The sequence below is a fragment of the Nematolebias whitei genome, chromosome 11 (genome assembly GCF_014905685.2).
Source record: "Nematolebias whitei isolate Nwh7 chromosome 11, NemWhi1, whole genome shotgun sequence".
Classification (NCBI taxonomy): Eukaryota; Metazoa; Chordata; class Actinopteri; order Cyprinodontiformes; family Rivulidae; genus Nematolebias; species Nematolebias whitei.
Genome location: NC_056508.1, coordinates 44,744,133 through 44,757,725, shown reverse-complemented (window position 1 = coordinate 44,757,725; position 13,593 = coordinate 44,744,133). Strand labels below are relative to the sequence as shown.

The following is a 13,593-nucleotide window of genomic DNA, read 5'->3' as shown; positions in this document are numbered from 1 at the left end:
ATTCTCATAACTACACACAAAAGTACATCTCTCCATCCTAATTGTTGCAGACATAAAGCTCCACTCCATTCTCATCATTACACACATAAAACACCTCTTCATTCTCATTACGCACATAAAACACCTCACATCCTCATCATTACACACAAAAACGTCTCACCGTCCTCATCACTACACACTTAAAACACCTCTCCATTCTCATAACTACACACAAAAGTACATCTCTCCATCCCCATCTTTGCGGACATAAAACCACTCCATTCTTGTCATTACGCACGTAAAACCCATCTGCATCGTCATCATTACACACATACCGTCAAAGTCCAGCATGCCGTCAGAGTTTTTGTCTCCATCCTTCAACAGCTCATCGATCTCATCGTCTGTGATGGGCTCACCGCCGCTGCGGATAATTAAGGCGAATTCATCTCTGTCAATGTAGCCATCGCCGTTCCTGCAAGAAAGAGAAAAAAAAATTTGAATAGTAAAGATGAACAATATAAGAAGGTCACAAAGCAAATCAGAGAATTGGAGGATCGAGGACTTTAATCCAACCCCTGTACACAGTGTCAGAGGACATACTTGTCGAACACACGGAAACACTCTGCCAACTCTTCCTCGCTCTTGCCGGCCTGGTCCTCCTTGAGCAGCCTCACCATCATGACCAAGAACTCCTCGAAGTCGATGGTACCGCTACCTGGGGGTCAACAACACACTTCAAGTTTACTCACCTGTTTCCTGCCCACAATAGCGAGACTGTTTGCACACAGAATTGACACAATGGAGCTCTAATTAACCTACAATCTGAAATTATTTATTACATTATCAAGCAAACATTAAAATACATTAAACATATAAACACACGCCCTTTACTCTTCCCTCCCAACAAATTAGGGCCTTCAAAGTGCATATTTTCAGTTCATAAAACAATTTTTTGAACATGTGTCTGGTATTTTGTTTTGCTCACCATCCTCATCTACCTCCTCGATGATTTCATCCAACTCCTCTCTTGTTGGATTCTGGCCCAGCATCCTCATCACGGTACCCAACTCCTTGGTGCTGATGTCACCGCCACCGTCAGTGTCGAACAAGTCAAAGGCGGCTTTGAACTCTGGGGGAAACGAGATTAAAACGTGTTTCTGTCTGTTAGAAATTGTCTTAATTTATCCAGGATTTTCTCCCAGTTGCTCCTGATTGATGTTCCTGTACTCACCAGCCAGCATTTCCTCGCTCAGGTAGGAGCGGGCCTCCTGTTGTGCGTCAGTCTGAGGAAAAAAAAAAAAACAGGTGTCGCTTCTAAAATACTTATTTCAGGCTTCTGTGATTATTACGGTTCAACTTATATTCAGATAAACTCTTTTTACATGTTGGGTTGCCATTGTTGAAGTGCTGAAAATGTCATTTTCTTTAACTGGTGTCTGCTACAAATCATCTATTAGCAGATTTAACATGAACAAGTTTGCTTTACTAATATAAATAATTCTGTGAATGACTGGAGTGAATTAGCAGAGGTTAATCAGGTGAATAGTAGGCATGAAATCTTTATGTGCAAATTTTAGGAAATATTCAGAGGACAAAGAAAGTTTCGTTTTATTAGGTGGCATAAAAACAAAATAACTTCAATTAAATGCTGCTGTAAAATGTGGCACAGTCTTAAAAGAACTGGATGTGAGAATTAGTTGGGCTATTTCAGGCTCAAGTCATTAGGCTCTCTGTATAAGGCCTGCAGACATGCAATCCCCTGGAATTTGAAGCCTAAGCAGAATCCAAACTTTCTCAGTGCATCCTGCTCCCCATCTGCTTTCTACTCACAGCTCTGAGCATTTGCACATACAAATATTAATCTATGTATAAATTTCCCCCGCTAAAAATCTAACAATGTTATTTTTGATTGTAATATTTAGGCAGTTAGACATAAAATAACCAAACAAGGTAATTGAAGTGAATGTAGATCTAATCATCAGATTAAAATCTGATCATTGCCAGTCCAGTAAATCAACATCTCAGCAGCTCAGCTAAACATTTTTAAAATTGCTACAATCTTTTGCTTTTACTCAATTATTCAGAGTTAATGACTAATTAATTAACTAATGTAGTTTACAGATACATTTCTGAACAGTTTAACTTATTATTCACACAATAAACTTCTCTTACCATGTTTCTGGATTAGCTTCCCCCCAAAATATCCAAGGGTTAAAGAATGAGCCCAAAGGAGTGGTCAATCCGTGTACACCCCTACAGAGAGACTAGACATCAAGACAAGATTCAGACTCACTTTAAACACCTAGGTCCCGCCCACCGCTTCTCACAGGACTCCAGATTTAGTATCCTGAACTTTTAGGGTTCTGGGTCCAGGGCAAGCCAATCACACCTTGGACAGCGACCCTGTAGGTAGTTGGAGCTGTGCGCTTTAGATTGTAAGTAAAGCAGGTTTTTAGACACTTTTTAAATTTAGGTAAAGATGCACTTTAGAATGGCGCAAAGTCCAAAAACCTGTTTTGTATTTCAGTGTGAATGTCATCAAACTTGAAAAAGCACAGATAAGTCAGATGTAAGTAAGTGCTAGGTGTTATCATCATTATATGTTCCCGTACAACGGCAAAATTACTTCTCTGCCTTTGACACATCACACCTGAGATACACCCCAGTGGAGCAGTGGGCAGCTATGTAAGTGCCCGGGGAGCAATTAGGGATTGGGTGTCTTGCTCAGGGACACCACGACATGTGGGAATGGCGGGGAGTTGAACCGCAACTTTCTGGTCCCAGCTTGGCTGCCCTACTTCTACCCCATCTCAGCCCCTAAGAGATATACCGTATGTAGAGACGAATTCTCTTTGAAGAGCTACTTTACATTAAAATGTATGCATTAAGATGTTCCTTAGAAAATCCTCAAATCTGGTGCTCAACTCAAATAAACATTTCAATTCAAAAACGAACAAAACTCGAGTTTATTCTTTCTTTTCAGACTTTAAATCAATAGTCAAAGAGGGGGAGGCCTCTGCCTATATCTTGTGTTAGATTTCTAAGTAGGTTATTGGTGTTGCAATGACAAAGTTTTAATCTGGGTGTGAAATTCTAAACCAGGAGAAAAAGTGCAGTGGGGCAGGAGCCCATCTACAACCACAACCCCACCCTGAGTAGCAAAATTATTTCAGACAGAGGTGGAGCGACGCAGGCACCCACGAATCCTGGATCTGTGTCACCTGATGAACACAACTTGATCCTCCTGGTTTGGCTTGTGGTTCCTGAAGGGACGGGCAAAAGATCTCAGACAACTGAGCACCCAGGAGGAAAGGGGGAGGGTTTTTGCTTTGGAGCATGCAGGTTATATACCCTGAGGGGGACAAACTCTTCCCAACAGGAGAATAAACTCATCCGCTCCTTGACTGCCAGGGTTCAACTAGTCAACTGCTTGGCTTTGCCATGGGGTCACTGATTTTTATGCTAGGAGATGGCTAACAAACAGCTATGAGACTCACGTGGAGGAAAGCAGATTCTTTTTTTGTGCCTGATTTGATAGTTTGTGTCGGGTTAAACTAGGAAGCATTACGAAATAAGATGACAGTTCAGATGTGGCTTCTTTAACTTTAAATAAGAAGTGGCTGTTCGTTCAAAACGAGTGTGGTGTGAGAAGTGCGTGGTAGCTTTGTGTCAAGTGCGTGGAAGTTTTGTGTCTCGTGAAGAACTTCCTTAACTCTGTTTGCACGTTTGACAATCATGAACTAATCTAAAGGTCCCAAGTAGGGAGAAGTCAGAACTAGTGACACTGAAAAAAAGTTGTCGACGTGTGAAGCATGCGTGCAGAATAATTTGCCACAGGAACAAACGTTGAGGAGGAAATCTGGTTTATTAAAGAACATAGATCAGGGTGGGAAGCAGTTCTCGAGGTAAACAGGAGACGGGTGGGGGCTGAAGCTAGTTGGTGTTGCATTTCTGGAGAAACAGCTGCTGCCAACAGGACAGCTGGGTGGTCAGTCAGGGAAAAACGTCTTCATCTTAAAAGGTCTGAACTCGTACTTATAAATATCCCCAACAAGGCTCTGAGTTTCATGTGAGAAGGAAAAGAAGGAGGGGGACTGAGTGGAGGGGGTGAAGGATTTTATTTTACATCCATTTCCATGGCGTAGCATATATGTAGCGTTTAGAGTTTGATCTTTGCGGACTTGTGTCACATATACTGTAAGTGCTTTGTTTCTCTGAGGAAGAATCACGAAGGAATGTAAAGCTGGTCTCATTACTGGACATTTTCCATCATCTTCAGAAACTCTGCGGAGAGAAATAGATGGGGTCAGTCAACCAAGCCACCGACGCCAAACATCTTCAGTCAACAAGTCACAATGTGCACGAGTTATAAAGCAATACATGATTTCACTATATAATAAAAATCACATTTTCACATTATGACTTTTGTCACTTTCCAACCCCCCAAGATTTCTGCCCATGCTCGATGTTCTATTCTGTTGAAATATACTCTAACACGGGGCTGTGCAACCTTCTAGATCAAAAGAGTCATTTCTACTCTTTGTTTACTAAATAAAATGTGTCCAGAGCTGCAAAATCTGCTACGTCTATGAACATCAACTGGTGGCCCATGGGCCACTTCGAATTTGTATGAAGGTTTTTTTTGTCTTCCAGCCAGTGGGGGTGACATTATAAAACAAAAATTATACATAGAATATTGACAATATTTTTTCATTTTAGGGATTTTAGGCATTTTGTTGGATATGTAATTGTGACTTTTTACATTTTTTAATTTAAAAACAAAATTTCATATTTACTTTGACTTCAATTATGTTTATTTATTTATTTGATTCACCGTTTTCTTCTAGGTAATTTGTCTTTAAATTTAAATTCGGAGTTATGTTTGGTCAAAGCTTCAAGGGGCCACAGACCAAGGACCAAAGAGCCGCATGCGGTCCTAACAGGACTACCTCACAGCTTGAGTCTGGTCCTATGTTGCATTTTCACATCCAGAATTAGTTAGATAATCTTTTTTGATGTTGGTAGAGCTGCCACCTCTCAGCGAGAAGGTTGCCGGATCGAATCCCAGCCGGGGGCCTTTCTGGGTGGAGTTTGCATCTTCTCTCGCTGCATGCGTGTTTTCTCCAGGTACTCCAGTTTCCTCCCACAGCCCAAAAACATGCATGTTAGGCTGATAGGTAACTCTAAATTGTCCCTAGGTGTGAGTGAAGTGAGTGAATGGTTGTTTGTCTCTGTGTCCCTGTGATTGACAGGAAACCTGTCCAGGGTCTCCACTGCCTCCCCCACAGTGACTGCTGGATATGGGCACCAGTGACCAATGCGACCCAAGAAGGAAGAAGCAGTTAAAGATAATGAATGTATGTATGTATGGATGATGTTATGTTCATTATTTATCCACCTTATTCCTGGGGGCTCTACTGTATTATCGCAGGTACAACTTCCTGTCAGACAGGAAGTAGCAGTAAGCATTGGTTAACCATGGTAACGGAGCACGGACCACGGTTTATTTGAAAGTAATTTTCATTCAGTTTAGCAGATAAAGCACTGTTTTTGTTTTGTTGACATTTATTTAACAATCATAAAGTTCACTAAAATAGCCGTGCTGAGTTCAGGTACCTGTTGTGTTCACGGCTGCACGAACAACCAGACGAAACTAAATCAGCGGCTGCAACAACAGAGTTTTGAACACGGACCCAAAACAAAACCAAGAGTGTTCCTGTGAAAAGTGGTATAGTTTCCATCTCCTACCTACAGATGAGGAATTAAGAAGAAAATGTGAACTTGAAGAGACCACCCAAAATGTTGTATGTGAGCTCATTTCACTTTGTTGAGAAACGGCCGATGGAGGAAAACCTGCTTCCTACTTTGTGTCTAGGCTACAATAAGAGACGCCAGATCCTCAGATTGAAAACAGTGACAAGAATACCAGGTATGATTTCAAGTGTATGGAGGGCACAGCTTTATAGCATTTGTTTGTCTTCAGTATTACAATTTTCTCTGCAATTAACCCAAGCTAGGTGATGTGGGACTTTAAGGTTTTGGCTGGGCTCTATGTCTGCTTTAAGGTAAATGAGATTGTGTCCCACCTCTTTTAGCAAAACCCAACTGATCTTATTACTGTGTAGATACTAATACACCTCATATCTGTTCAGGTTGTTCATCACTTCGCCATCGGAAGAACCGAGTTAGTGAAGTAGCTAAATATGCTAGAAGATGTAATCTGCAGCCACTTCTTCAGGTCGTCCTCCATCCCTCGTCCTCAGCAGGCAGCGCTATGATTACATTGTCCTGTTTGAGCTCTGACAGGTGGCGTTCCTACATATTTAAATTAAATCTGCAATGCTCTGAGAAACTACGTTAGCTTGTAGTGTGTACACATAAACAAATGCCGGTTATGGTCCGTCCCGGAAGTCGCGCCCATAATTCACGCAAGGCTGCACGGAGCATAGGAATAAGGTGGATTGACCTAAATTAAGTTTCAAATGTTTCTTTTCTTGCTCTGTCTTGCATTTGGATGAATCCTGGACCATTGTTTCAGTTCAGCTTGATTCCCTCTGTTCCTGGACTTTTGTCTACCAGTCAACCCTTCTCTGCCTGTCTGTTTGGAGTCTTGGGTTTGGATCGCCATCAGGTTATCAAAGACCACACGAAGACGTCCATTTCTTCCAGATGGAAAAGGTCAGATTTTTGTTCTGTTTCTGGTCTTACAAATGTTTCTCTTTCATTTCTATTAAAAATTAAAATGTAAACCTATATAGTGTCCAGCAGCCAAGTAAAGAAAATAGTTTGGTAGCAACACATAAAACCACTGCTTCTATAGCAAAACACAGAGAGAAAAATATTTTCTTAAAATTTTCTAAAATGTCTTTATCCTTCGGGTAAATACAGATACTTTGGTTGTTGCTGGAATCAAACTAAATATCTGAAAACGTTAAAAGGATGTAAAAGTTCAGTTTGTTGTTTTCTCCTGTGGAGAATGTAGACGACCTATTGCCAAACAGCTCAACCTTACCATCAAAATCAATTTTTCCATCTTTGTTTGAGTCTGATTCTCCAAACATCTCATCGATATCTTCCTCTGTGACCTGCTCTCCGGTCATATGGAGGATATCTCCGAATTCTTCTCGGTCAATAAAACCATCTCCGTTCCTGTAGGTGAAAAAGCATTTTTTAAATTGTAACTTTTTTATTAACTTTTTCTATTTCACCTCACAAACACATACAATATTTTAATTATTTTGTTCTGTTAAGATCTTTGTGTTTTCTGTCTCCACTGTTTCCCCTCCTTGTTTTCAGCTCCTGTCTCACCTGTCTCCAATTCTAATCACCCCAGGTGTTTGTCATTATGTCTCGTTAGTGTTCCTATATATTCAGTATATCTGTTTTTCCTTTGTCTGTGGATTGTGCTCCAAAGCCTGTCATGTTTTGTTCCTCTTGTCATTTCCTTCATTTAAGTTTTGCTTTTTGTTTGTGCTTGAATAAAATGATTTATTTTTACCTGAGAGCCTCCCACATCTGCCTGCGTGTGGGTTCAACATTAAAACAACAGATCATGTCAGTATTAAATAAAATAGGTCATGATTTAAAAGTTTTATGGTAGTTTTCACCAGAACCTCTACATTTGTCGTTATAACTCTGACTTGGTTTGAATTAGGAAATAATGACATACATTATAGGGATTGTCACAAAGACTGAGTAACCAAGATAAAAAAAATTGATTTGAAATAATTCATCCTCGAAGTAGAAGCTTTCCAGCATCACATAAAAAGGATGATGTCACTGTTAGTGAAATGTGTTAATTATGGCACACATTTACATTTATTTAAAAAGACTGAAATGTTTAAGTAATATTTAGTAACATTTCTTATTAGAGTTGTTTCCTGCGAGTGTCTCACTTGTCAAAAATACGGAAGCATTCTGAAAGTTCTTCTTCGCTCTTTCCAGCCTGGTCCTCTTTTAGCTGTTGGACCATCATGACCAAGAACTCCTCGAAGTCGATGGTGCCGCTGCCTGAGAAGACATGAAGTCATCAAATATAAAGTGGTCCTAAAAAGGCCATTCTGCGTCAACATTTATTAATGTACAGTAATGCATTATTATGTTTTTAGATGTAATACATCATTATTCAAACAGAAAAACCCATTTTTTTGTAAAATACTATATAAAATTTAGAACGAGCATGTTACTGATACATTAAAACAATTCAAAAGTAATTTTATGCTTTCCGTCTACATACAGGATCTATGTACTATTTATACACAAAAAAATAAACAGAATATTGACACTGCTGACGAGCATTTCTAAATTATTTGCATGTTTGATTTGTGAATGTATCTTGGTTTCTGTTCATCTTGTGGCTCTTGATCTATAACATTCTCCTTTTCTTCATCTTGTTCCTATGTTTTAGTGTCATGTCTTTTTCACTTACTGCTCTGAAAATTATTAAATCTTAAACAGGAAATTAAAAGTCGCTCTTTTTTTATGTTTTACTTAAACACAACTTTTACATATGGATAAAAAGAGTTGGGTTTTATTTATTAGACGAGTGTAAATGCATTTTTCTGTCTTATGATCAGGAAAACTTGTGTGATCGCGGCTCCTTAAGCTCAGGCCCGATAAGACTGAAAAGATCAGAAACTGTAATCTAATCCAGGAGTTCCTAAACATTTTAGCTTCTGATCCCTCCTCAACTTTGGATTTCATAGATTTTTCCTTTACTAAGATGAATGATAAAAGTTGGAAATGTACACTAAATCTTAAATTCCTCAACAGTCTTACCATCCTCATCCACCTCCTCAATGATGGCGTCCAACTCCTCTCTGGATGGATTCTGGCCCAGCATCCTCATGACTGTACCCAGCTCCTTGGTGCTGATGTCACCGCCTCCATCCGTGTCGAACATGTCAAAGGCAGCTTTGAACTCTACACGGGAGAGAAAAACAGAGTCAAACAAAACCCAATAAAGACATGTCGCTTTTTTCAAATGAATTCTCTGAGTCTAATACAGGAAAATAGACAAAGTTCCATTTTATATCACTTGACATTTTTTATTTTTCAACCAAAATTGATCAAAGCTTTCCTGGAAGGAATGCAAATCACCCGCCTTGCATGCTGTTCTGCTTACAGAGTATGTAATGAGAATGACTATCAGCTACTACCACTCGAAGCTTTAGCTCAACTTCTTTAAAACCAGTCCAGTTATTGTCAGTTTATGGTTTATCAGCTGTGGCAGCCATCTTTAATCAAGCTCACTCTAGACGTTGGTCAGAAGTCGTACATCCAATGATAACTTTCTGGGAGCTTCAAGGAAATTCATCTGATATTTTGCTAACAGACAGGCATTCAAATAATTTTAGACACATGTGATTGCTTTTCATGGCGATAAAAAGAGACAAACACACCTGTAATCATCTCCTCGGTAAGGAAGGAGCGGGCGTCGGTTTGGGCATCAGTGGGCTGAAGAGGAGACGTTAAAAACGGTAAGAACGATGAGAAGATACAGGAGACATCGCTGGACCAGTTGATAAAATTAGAACAAGAAGAAAAGCACTTTTTTTGTTGCTTTTGACTTCTTTTTTTTTAACAGAGAAATTTACCACATCTCTGACTCAGCACAATAAATCCACAAGAGCAGAGCTTCAAGCTCAAAATATGAGCTGAACCTTTTTGCTCCAAACGACTCACATTTTTTTAAACAGATGAACTTCAAGAAGTTCTCATTTAAAAAAACAAACAAACTGATTTTCAGCATTTTCTTTGAGCTTTTAAAAACTGAACTTTGACAACGTATGGTAACATCTGAGCTCATGTTTGAAAGTTTAGCAGGTTTACAAAAATCCAAACAGCTTAAATCATCCCTATTAACCATCACTATTAATGCATGACTTGTCTGCAGATTTCATCATTTAAAAACACACTAACACTTGTCAGACACTCATCAAAAAATGTGTTCATTTTTATCAAATGTTTCAGCTTTGCTGTTTGTAATGCTCAATTTTTGCACTAAACTCCTTCCTGACCAGCTTATGTTGCTTTCACATGGATTGCAGGAGCTCTAGAATTTGTTAATTGATGCATCTGAGACTTAAAATGGAGGTTTTGAAGATTCACCCCATCTCCATTTTGACTTGAAGGGCCTCACCTTGAATTGAAATATGAGCATGACAGATCCACTTGGATCTATTATACACTGTCTACAGAAATACTCGCAGTGGTTCCCAACCATGGGCCCTGAGGAACACCATCCTGCATGTTTCAGTTGTTTCCTGCTCCAATACGCCTGATTCAGTGATTTAATTACTTCTTCATGTTCTGCAGAAGTCTGTTAATCACACGTTCATTCAAATAAGATGTGTGAAAGCAGAGAAACAAGTAAAACATGCAGAATGGTGTTCCTCAAGGACCACGGTTGGGATCCACTGCTCTATGGCAACACGCTGTTATTTAAAGGGACTGCTTTGTAAAAATGTTCATTCATGCAGATATTACAAAATCCTCTTTAGGGACTTTTTTTGTTTTTACTTTGCTGATAATGATTAGCTTGTAGCACACAACATCCCTATATTACAGCACTTTAAACACGGCGTGTGAACCGAACTTTATAAGAGTTGGTTTAGATTTCAACTCTCTCATTCAGAAACATTACTTTGAGAGTCAGTTCTGTCTTGTGTCTTTTCTTTGGGTTCTTGTGTTTGTGTATTTGTTTCCTGGCTCCCACAGTGTTTCTTCCTTCATGTTGTCAGTTCCTGCGTCACCTGCTCCCAATCACCCCAGGTGTTCGTCATTATGTCTCGTTAGTGTCCCTATAAGTTCTACGTCTTTGTGTTCCCTTGATCTCCAGTGGTCGTGCTCTGTCTCCCCCAAGTATTTGCTGCCACGTCAGCCTTTTGTTTTAGTCAATAAATTTTATTCTTTATTTTATTCCTGAGTTCCCCACGTTTGTCTGCACTCTGGGTTAAATTAAAGCAAGACAAACGTGATAAATACCTTGCAAATAAACCTTGCAAAGACAAGTTTTGGTCATTTGTAGTCCTTTTTTATGGTTAAAAACAAGTAAGAAGCTGCAACACTTCCTAGTTTTATTTACTTTTAATAGTTCAATAAACCAGTATTTTTATTAATTAAAAGTTTTTGTTTTGTTTGACATTAGGAGCATGAGTGACTTGGTTAAATGGCCTCTTCTGATCGATGGGCAAAGTTTTTTTTTTTTTTTTCAAGCAAGAGTATACCTGCAGTTAACAATTCATTTTCTGTTATAACACTTTCTGATGCATTTGCTTGAACTCCTAATAAATAGGCTGCAATTAGTTTTTGCATTTTCATAAATCTTTAGCAGAAACTAAAGAATCAGCTGGTTCCTCCCAATCTCTCCCAGCCTTTAAAATTGAATTTTTTGTGCACGTTTCATAATAAAAAGTGCAGTAAATACCATTAAAAGGCATGCATTTTTGTATATATATGTACTGTATATATACTGTATATGAGCCAACAGACGATCAGTTAGCTATCACAAAGTGACGGGTAAAAATTGGAAATAGCATCGAATCATTAAGACGTCAATTTTAATCCTCCCCAGCTGGTTAAAATGGTGGAGATGGTTCTTGAAGTTAAATGCCACAGAGATTAAACCATGCTATTTTCAAACTGGGGAGTGTCATGTACACATTTCTGTGTTGGAACAACATTTGCAAAGCTTTTATACAAAATCAATTTCAGTTCAGTGTTTAAACTGCATTTACACACTTTCAAGATTAACGGGTGAATAATGTTAAATTGTGTAATAAAGTTCAGAAAACTTGCAAGAGAAGCATTCCTGAGAGCTGCTTCACTTTTGTTACAGCATGAATATCTGACTTGGACTTGATATCTAAATTAGTTTGCAGATTGAAATCAAATTCCCAGCAGTTCAAAAGAGACAGGTTATTTCACCTTTCTCACAGTTTTCTTGACACAAACTTAAAACTATCGCAACAAAGAAAAGGCCACCCAAACTCCCATTTGAGTTTGCTTTGAAGCTATTTTAAAAGGTGAGACTTGGGAGGGATTTGCTCAAGGTGACATCCCAAATTAGAACAGTTGAAAAGACGGCATGTCTTCTCACTTTTCTCAGCTGTTTGCTTTATGTCTTCTGTTCCTCTGCCTCCGTCTTAAACAACACCGGGCTGGGTTACAAAGCGATGGTATTTAAAAGCAATAAAGGTCTTTATGCAGATACAAATACTGAATTTATCAGTAAAAGTTATCAACAGCAGGTTAGTAACCAGGGAAACTACTTCGTCTGCGTGTAGCAAAATTGCTTCTAAGTAAATCAGTGAATCCAATAAAATAAACTCCACTTCTTTAGAAATCCATTTTTTTCCAGATAAGGCCGTGCAGATTGGTTGCAGCTGAGCAGAACACCTTCATGTAATGATCTCCATCCTCTGTCCCCATCAGAACCAAACAAATCAAATCCTAAAAGATCCGGTAAAACTGAATGCCGTCCTCTTGTCTTTGTTTATCCCCTTCTCTCTGTTTGGATTCTTACCATGGTGGCTGGCTGTCCTGACCCACAGTACAAACAACAAAGGGTGAAGAAAGAGTCTTCCTCCTGTACAGTTCAGGTGGATCTGTGACTTTGTCCACACTGCATAAGTACTCTTTCTTCCAAGCCTGATTTCTTTACAATTGATCAGGATTGGACCATCAATGTATCCTCGGATCAGAACTGGCCAATCAAAACCCAGCTTTAGTCTGTGCCTTCTTACAATCTCCTGATGGACATCCCCTTGTGTGGTAACCTTGCCAATCTCCCATATTTAGATAGTGCATAAGCTCTCTGACATTCATAAAAAATAAAACACAGCCCGAGCATCAAGCAGCTGGGGGTTATTTTGGCAAAAGTTCAAGTGGGCATTTCAGTGCAGATGGATTCTTGGTTTCATATACTGTGCAAGAACCAGAGAGTGACCCTTCTTGCATACACCGAACCTATAAATGCATGGATTAACACCTCACTGCATGAACTCCCCTCACAGTGTCTGTTGACTCATCCATCTGCCTGCATCACTGTCCTCACTTCTGCTGATTTGCCCCATGCATCTGTGACATCTGTAATGCAAGAACAGTGCAGGATGTTTTATGATCTCAATCAGCTGCAGTCTCCAAAAAATTAATAAAAACTCTGAAAAACAAGGCATGTTGTGTAAAATGTAAATGAGCACTGAAGGCAATGATGAGCAAGCCTCATAAACCCATAGTTTAATGACAATGAAAAGTATTGAACACGTCGTGTCTGTAGTATTCTACACACAAATGTAGAACTAAGAAATATAACAGAAGAAAAAAGTAATTTACAGGTAGTTTTGAATTTGTTGACAATAACACAACTTAAATAAATGGGTCAAAATACTGTAAAAGTAATTGGCATGAATAAGAAACTGGTGGGAGATTAATTTGCAACCAATTAGGTTAGAAAGAGGTTTATCTATCTATCTATCTGTCTGTCTATCTATCTATCTGTCTGTCTGTCTATCTATCTATCTATCTATCTATCTATCTATCTATCTATCTATCTATCTATCTATCTATCCATCCATCCATCCATCCATCCATCCATCCATCCATCCATCCACC

The 13,593-nt window shown here is 39.0% G+C and overlaps 2 protein-coding genes across 2 annotated transcripts in view; both read right to left on the bottom strand.

Annotated features, from left to right (window-relative positions):
* Window positions 1-2,250, bottom strand: part of LOC119417750 (troponin C, skeletal muscle) — a 3,691-nt gene extending 1,441 nt beyond the window's left edge. Inside the window, exons 1-5 of the mRNA XM_037685033.1 lie at window positions 2,152-2,250; window positions 1,211-1,262; window positions 965-1,108; window positions 580-694; window positions 315-451 (exon numbers count right to left, since the gene is read on the bottom strand). Coding sequence (XP_037540961.1) covers window positions 315-451; window positions 580-694; window positions 965-1,108; window positions 1,211-1,262; window positions 2,152-2,154 — 451 coding nt within the window. The 5' untranslated portion in view covers window positions 2,155-2,250. The remainder of the gene's footprint in view (window positions 1-314; window positions 452-579; window positions 695-964; window positions 1,109-1,210; window positions 1,263-2,151) is intronic.
* A 1,828-nt stretch (window positions 2,251-4,078) lies between these two features.
* LOC119417749 (troponin C, skeletal muscle) lies at window positions 4,079-12,597 on the bottom strand. Its single transcript, XM_037685032.1, has 6 exons — window positions 12,506-12,597; window positions 9,381-9,435; window positions 8,758-8,901; window positions 7,875-7,989; window positions 6,992-7,128; window positions 4,079-4,263 (listed from the first exon to the last, which is right to left on the bottom strand). Exons 1-6 carry the CDS (start codon window positions 12,506-12,508, stop codon window positions 4,232-4,234), a joined length of 486 nt encoding a protein of 161 aa, XP_037540960.1. The 5' UTR covers window positions 12,509-12,597; the 3' UTR covers window positions 4,079-4,231.
* Window positions 12,598-13,593: the final 996 nt, after the last annotated feature.

What these genes read in the sequence shown, in the direction of transcription:
- LOC119417749 (XM_037685032.1), bottom strand. An exon ending in TGAGGAGGTGGATGAGGATG is followed by an intron (nt 7,990 to 8,757) that starts GTAAGACTGTTG and finishes ATGTCTTCTCAG; the next exon opens with GCAGCGGCACCATCGACTTC. An exon ending in TGCTTCCGTATTTTTGACAA is followed by an intron (nt 7,129 to 7,874) that starts GTGAGACACTCG and finishes TTTCACCTACAG; the next exon opens with GAACGGAGATGGTTTTATTG.